Source organism: Aricia agestis, chromosome 8 (assembly GCF_905147365.1).
Source record: "Aricia agestis chromosome 8, ilAriAges1.1, whole genome shotgun sequence".
Classification (NCBI taxonomy): domain Eukaryota; kingdom Metazoa; phylum Arthropoda; class Insecta; order Lepidoptera; family Lycaenidae; genus Aricia; species Aricia agestis.
This window is the reverse complement of record NC_056413.1, coordinates 3,412,531-3,419,513: the sequence shown is the minus strand read 5'-3', so window position 1 is coordinate 3,419,513 and position 6,983 is coordinate 3,412,531. Positions and strand designations below refer to the sequence as shown.

The 6,983-nt window shown below is 38.9% G+C and overlaps 1 protein-coding gene across 1 annotated transcript; it reads left to right on the top strand.

The window, feature by feature from the left end:
- The first annotated feature begins 1,548 nt into the window (after positions 1–1,548).
- LOC121729235 (small G protein signaling modulator 3 homolog) lies at positions 1,549–4,164 on the top strand. Its single transcript, XM_042117688.1, has one exon. It carries the CDS (start codon positions 1,642–1,644, stop codon positions 4,027–4,029), a length of 2,388 nt encoding a protein of 795 aa, XP_041973622.1. The 5' UTR covers positions 1,549–1,641; the 3' UTR covers positions 4,030–4,164.
- The last annotated feature ends 2,819 nt before the right edge of the window (positions 4,165–6,983 follow it).

Below are 6,983 nucleotides of genomic sequence, written 5' to 3'. Positions count from 1 at the left end.
GTGCATTGGTAAGTACAGGTATCAGTATTTTGATACTTTCAATTACAATTAATTAAAATCAATATTATTTATCATGTAATTGAATTTATTGTTTTGCAGGTAACATGAATGATGCAAAGGATTCAGTTATGCAAGTTAAAATATCTAGCATAAATAAAGAGATATTATGTTCCAAGAAGAGTGTTTAAAGACAAAATCAGTTCCCTGATGACATTTTTTCTTAGACCGGTAAGACCCTAACGTTACCTAAAAAATACCTGAAAGCAACCTTGTTATTGAATGCTAACTTTATTTATGAACATATTTTCAGATGTCAGTGTTTGTACCCTAAAAAGGATTAAAAAAGAAGGCCACATAAATAAAGGCGTGTGGTTACGAGAGTTTGGCTGGGAGGTGTTAATGCATCCGCCGTATAGTCCTGAGTTACTGACCTTGCACCTTCAGATTTCCACCTGTTTCAATCGCTGCAGGATTCCTTAGGCAGTGTCAGGTTGACATCACAAGAGCTGCCAAAACCACTTGTCGTAGTTTTTTCATCAGAAGCCCCAAAATTTTTATAGCAATGGAATCGTGTCCCTACCAACAAGATGGATCATGTTGACGTCCCTACTAAGTATATTATCTAGTACTTTTATCTATAAAAATAAAAAATTAAGAACGAATTTTTGCCATTTGTTTGCAATACAATATTTTTACAACTAAAAATTATTAATATTTTATTCTTTATAAACACCTAGCTTATGAAAAATCTGATTTGCCCCCCCCTGGCCCAGAACCTGGGTGATTTGCCCCCCCTGGCACCAGAACCTGGGTAATTTGCCCCCCCCCTGGCCCAGAACCTGGGTACGCCCATGCACTTATATATTTTAGTCAATTGTAAATAAACTTTATAAAAAAACCTTTCGAATGTTTATATAAAATGCGAAAAAAAAATCCGCAACCTTTGATTTTCTGTGTTGTTTTTTCATCTCCTCTTAATCCTTAGTTTTTAATCAACTTGCAAGGGAGGGTTATTAGTTTGAGGCATGTACAAGTATGTATTAAATAAACATATTTGAGTGTAATTAATACAATCTATCACGCTTGCGAGTAATAATATAATATAGGAAATTATTTAACATTTAAATTAAATTATATTTAAACTTAGAAACAGTAGTGACAATTTAGTTTAAGAAAATGAAGATAATTGCTTGGTTAAATTATATTTTGTAATATATTTCATGATGTACGGTAAGTAATAAAGAAAAAGTTTTAATACTTCGACAAAAACATGCAAAAGTTTTCGTCAACATCAAAACACAATGAAATGTATTGCAAAATAAATTTTAAGTAATTAACAACAATAAACTTATTCTTGAAATGAGTTATCCAAACTAAAATATAATATTATTGTCATAAATAATCAAGTATCAAAACTATAATTCCGACTATAGACAAGGTTGCCATACGTAGATTTTTTGATTTTGCCGCCTTTTTCCAGTCTCATCTTTCGCTAGCCAGACTCTACTAGTAGGTAATCTGTGCCATTTTGTGACACTTTTGTGATTGTTGTTGACTGTTGTGTATTTTTTCCTTTCGCGATCGATTTTTGTGTTGAATTGTTTCGTTTACGTCACCTATTTCCATGTGATGTAAATAAATATGGATCTCGCTAAATCTTTGTTTAACTTGCGTGACCATGAGGGATATGTGGGGCGGGAGGAACATGAACGTAAAATTAGTGCTGCATTAGCTGACGATGATCCAGAAGACGTGATAGATTCTATAAGAGGCCTAAACGTCGCCGATGAACTACTTCCAGCCCCAGGAGGGCCCTTTTCTGCATTAACGCCTAGCATGGTACCTCAGGATATAATGGCTAAACTCGCTCAGCCAGAGTCTGATGGGCAAGGTGGGCTACCGGACTACAGATTTGACGAGTTTGGCTTTTGTGTCGACGAAGAGGACGGTCCAGAGCAAAGCTCAAACAAACTACTAGCAAATGCTTTTGTGGAGGATGATCAACATCGCTTACAGTGGGAGTTCTACAGTAAAGAAATAAGTTTCAGTGATGATGAAAATAAACTTCAGAAAACTGACAAATTACGAAAGATGGTCAAAGATGGCATTCCTCATTCTCTTCGTCCCCAAGTTTGGATGCATCTGTGTGGTGCTAATAAAAAGAGAGCTACTACAGAGATTTCATATCATGAGATTGTAAAAGCCTCTAGCGATGACGGCCTAGTAACCAGTAAGCAAATAGAAAAAGATTTGGTTCAAATCCTGCCAAACAATGTGTGCTTCTCACATCCAACGAGCACTGGAGTCCCGAGGCTACGAAGAATATTAAGAGCACTGGCTTGGCTTTATCCCGACATTGGGTACTGTCAGGGCACCGGCATGATTGCAGCATCCCTCCTTCTACTTATGGAGGAAGAAGAAGCCTTTTGGATTATGTGCACTACTGTAGAGGATTTGCTACCAGCTTCATATTATTCCTCGACACTTATCGGCATCCAAGCAGATCAGAAAGTTCTCCGCAGTTTGATTTATACTTATCTTCCTGGTATAGACCAAGTTCTTAACGCACATGATATTGAACTTTCTCTGATTAGTATGCACTGGTTCCTGACTTTGTATGCAAATATAGTGCACATGAAGATACTTCTCCGAATTTGGGATTTGTTCTATTTAGATGGCTCCATTGTTCTTTTCAAGGTAACACTAGCAATGCTAAAAATAAAAGAGAACAGGTTTAATGAGATTTCAAACTCAGCACAGATTTTTAATGCTCTATCAGATATTCCTGGAGAGATAGACAATGTTGATCTGTTGATAAACACTATTGATGAAGTCTGCGGTGAGACCTTGAGTGCAGCATTAATAGAGACACACAGAAGGAGACATTTAGCCTATTTAATGGCAGACCAGGGTGCCCTAGTAGGTGACCCGAGTGTTGTTCCAAATCTTCCTAAGCAGCAGCTCCAGAGACGCCAAATAAAGCGAAACAAATCAGTCTTACAATCAATTTTATTCGGAGATGATAGTAATGACGAGGATTCAGTGTCTAAAAATGTTAAACAGACAGAAATTTTAGTAGATTTGAGAGAAGCCATTTTACAAGTTGCCCGTCATTTTCTTGCCTTAGAACCTCAACTTGCATCAGATGTGCAGCTAACAGCAGACTATACCATGCAAAGTCATGCTGCAGACAGGGAAAGGTATGTAAATGTTTCAAAAAGTAAGAGAAGAAGAGCTAAAGCCCTGCTGGACTTTGAAAGGAGAGATGGGGATGAATTGGGATTTCGAAAGAATGATGTAATTGAAGTTATAAGTTCCCGAGATGAGCATTGCTGGATTGGTGAGCTGAATGGTTTGAGAGGCTGGTTCCCAGCAAGATTTGTCAAATTACTAGATGAAAAAGGTGTTAAATATAGCAGAGCTGGTGATGATTCAGTTACAGAAAAAGCTGCACATTTAGTGAGAGGTGTTCTAGCTCCAGCTTTCAAAAAAGTTTTACTGCATGGTATCAGAAAACCTAGCTTTCTCGATGGACCATGCCATCCATGGCTATTTATAGAGGAAGCGTCATCAAGAGAAGTAGAAAAAGATTTTAACTCCGTTTACAGCAGATTGGTTCTCTGCAAGACTTATCGCTTGGATGAGGATGGCAAAGTTCTCACCCCAGAAGAATTGTTATATAGATGCGTGCAAGCTATTAACTTGTCTCATGACAATGCTCATGCACAGATGGATGTAAAATTGCGTACTTTAATTTGTATGGGATTAAATGAAGAAGCTTTGCATCTTTGGCTAGAAGTACTCTGCTCCTGTGTAGATGTTGTACAAAAGTGGTACTATCCATGGTCCTTTATTAATTCTCCAGGATGGGTACAAATAAAGTGTGAACTTAGAATATTGTCTCAGTTTGGCTTCAATTTGAATCCTGACTGGGAATTGCCCTTAAAGAAAGACACACAAAATCAACCTTTAAAGGAAGGTGTCAGAGATATGCTTGTGAAGCACCATTTATTCTCTTGGGACCTATAAGACCAAAAATGTTATACAGAAAACTATCAAGTGCGCCTAGCTTTTGAAATCTTTTAAGATCTCTCTAAAAGTTAAATCTTTTTGTTTTTAATTTTATATAGATGTTAATTCCTTTGTAAGCTTAAATTTTTATTTCAAATAATATAGAATGTATGTACATATGTATGTACATATTTTATGTGAGTCAATAATACTTTAGCTGTACTTAAATATTTTTGTATATAATTTTATGGATGTATTATTTTGGTTTAAAATAAATGTTATTCCTAGCAAATGTCTTTGTTGTTCTCACATTGTTCTTATCTTATAATTTATATACATAAAGTCAACTACATAATAATTTATGTTCTTTCCCGGTAGATTAGAATTTATACAGGTCCACCAGAATCTGATGGCAAAAAGCACAGAACACTAATACTCGTACCGGAGGCAAAAAGTGAGAAAATAAAATTATTCGAGCAAGGAATAAAACATTTTGATCCTATTTAGGGTTCCGTAGCCAAATGGCAAACTGTCTGCCTGCCTGCTGCCTGCCTGCTGCCTGCCTGCCTACCTATGCGTGTGGGGTGGTATATATATGGATAGGTCTTCAAAAATCATATTGAGGTTTCTATTATCATTTTTTTCTAACCTGAATAGTTTGCGAGAGAGACTCTTCCAAAGTGGTAAAATGTGGTCCCCCCCCCCCCCCTCTAACTCTAAAGTAGGGGCATGATAATTCTAAAAAAATATATGATGTACATTATTATATAAAACTAGCAACGAAAATTGGTTTGAACGGGATCTAGCAAGTGGTTTTTTTTTATACCTAATAATATACTTAACTTAATTTAACTTTCATTAATCAACTGAAAATAAATCGAAAACCTTTTAATTTCATAAAAATAAACCTTATTGCTGCTGCGGAACCCTCCATGGGCGAGTCAAACTCGCACTTGGCCGGTTATTTCTTAAACCGGCGCCAGACATGGGCTTCAAAGTTTGCTCAAACTTTGAAGCCCATGTCTGGCGCCGGCTTTATAGCGGCTGATTCTGTGTGAAATGCAAATAAAAAAAAATATCCAATGATCAAGGATTGATCAAGGATATTTTTTAAAAATCTGCTGTCAAAAATATGACTAGTGATTGGACAGTTCTAGTCATTGGACAGAGCATAAAAACTTTAAACACTATACAAAAAGGTTGCTTTAAAAACTAACTGTTTTTCTCTAAAATCAGGTGTTCTTTTACTTTAAAAACAGGCAATTTTTAAAGCAACTTTAATAAATATTGTGATTATATTGTGCTTTTTCCAATGACTGGTACTGTCCAATCTACTAGTCATTTACCCTAGATTTTTTTTAGATCCAATGACCACAGAGCAGGGCTTCATAACGTTATCGAATACCCGAAAAAATATCGTTACGTACCGGTATTTTCATAATGGTAGCCAGATAACGGTATTTTTTTATCGATATCTAGTAACATAACCAAAAAATATCGTTATAAAAATACCGGTAAATACGACGATATTTTCTGGTATCAGGTATGTGGTATGCGTCGTGCACCAAATCTCACTCGCAGCCCAATTTCCGACTTCCGAGCACCAGTTTTTATAAACGTGGGAGAGCCATGCTTCGGCACGAATGGGCTGGCTCGACCGGAGAAATATCACGTTCTCACAGAAAACCGGCGTGAAACAGCGCTTGCGCTGTGTTTCGCCGAGTGAGTGAGTTTACTGGAGGCCCAATTCCCTCCCCTTTTCCCTTCCTTCCCCTTCCCTACCCTCCCCTATTACCCGATTCTCTCTTAAAAGGCCGGCAACGCACCTGCAGCTCTTCTGATGCTGCGAGTGTCCATGGGCGACAGAAGTTGCTTTCCATCAGGTAAGACCCGTTTGCTCGTTCGCCCCCTTATTTTCATTAAAAAAAAACTTTGACTTAACAAGTCAAGATGGGAAAAATATGTATAATTATTTGTATATCTTAGTATTTATTACTAGAATTCTAAGTTTAATATATATACGACGGGGCGGGGCGGACCAGTAGGCGGTAGGACAAAGGGAATCCGACAATAAGTATCTATTACCAACGCACACCAAGGGCAAAAAGACCGCTCCGCAGGTCCCCGGCGAGCTCTGGTGGCGCAGCATGTCCGCGGCTTCCTACCGTGGAACACACCAACCAGTTTACATGCAGTAACGCAGACGGCGTGGCGGCGCGAGGCGGCAGATAGCTCTATTCTCTCTACCTCCACTAGAACGAACGTCCTGAATTGACTGCCTCCACTCGTCGTGTGCTTTGACATCGACGGGCAGACGCGGTCCTTATTTTTTCGTGGACAAAAGCCCACCTCGCCCCGTCGTCTGCAAAACAACAAAGTCCGCCCGGCAGCCAGCTTACGGCGCACGTGCTGGCAATACAATAATTTACTATACAAACCATAAATTAGTTTTTTTTTTAAATGAAATAAGGGGTAAACGAGCAAACGGGTCACCTGATGGAAAGCAACTTCCGTCGCCCATGGACACTCGCAGCATCAGAAGAGCTGCAGGTGCGTTGCTGGCCTTTTAAGAGGGAATAGGGTAATAGGGGAGGGTAGGGATGGGAGGGGAAGGGAATAGGGGAGGGTAGGGATGGGAAGGGAAGGGAATAGAGGAGGGTAGGGAAGGTAATAGGGTAGGGGATTGGGCCTCCGGTAAATTCACTCACTCGGCGAAACACAGCGCAAGCGCTGTTTCACGCCGGTTTTCTGTGAGGACGTAGTATTTCTCCGGTCAAGCTGGCCCATTCGTGCCGAAGCATGGCTCTCCCACGTTTATAAAAACTGGTGCTCGGAAGTCGGGCTGCGAGTGAGATTTGGTGCACGACGCATACCGCATACCTGATACCAGAAAATATCGTTAATGAAAAAGTGTAATATGTGAACAACTGAGCACTGAACTATTGAGTACCTACTGAACATGTCATTCTCAT

Coding starts and splice junctions, on each gene's coding strand:
- LOC121729235 (XM_042117688.1), top strand. CDS start 1,642: ATGGATCTCGCTAAATCTTTGTTTAACTTGCGTGACCATGAGGGATAT.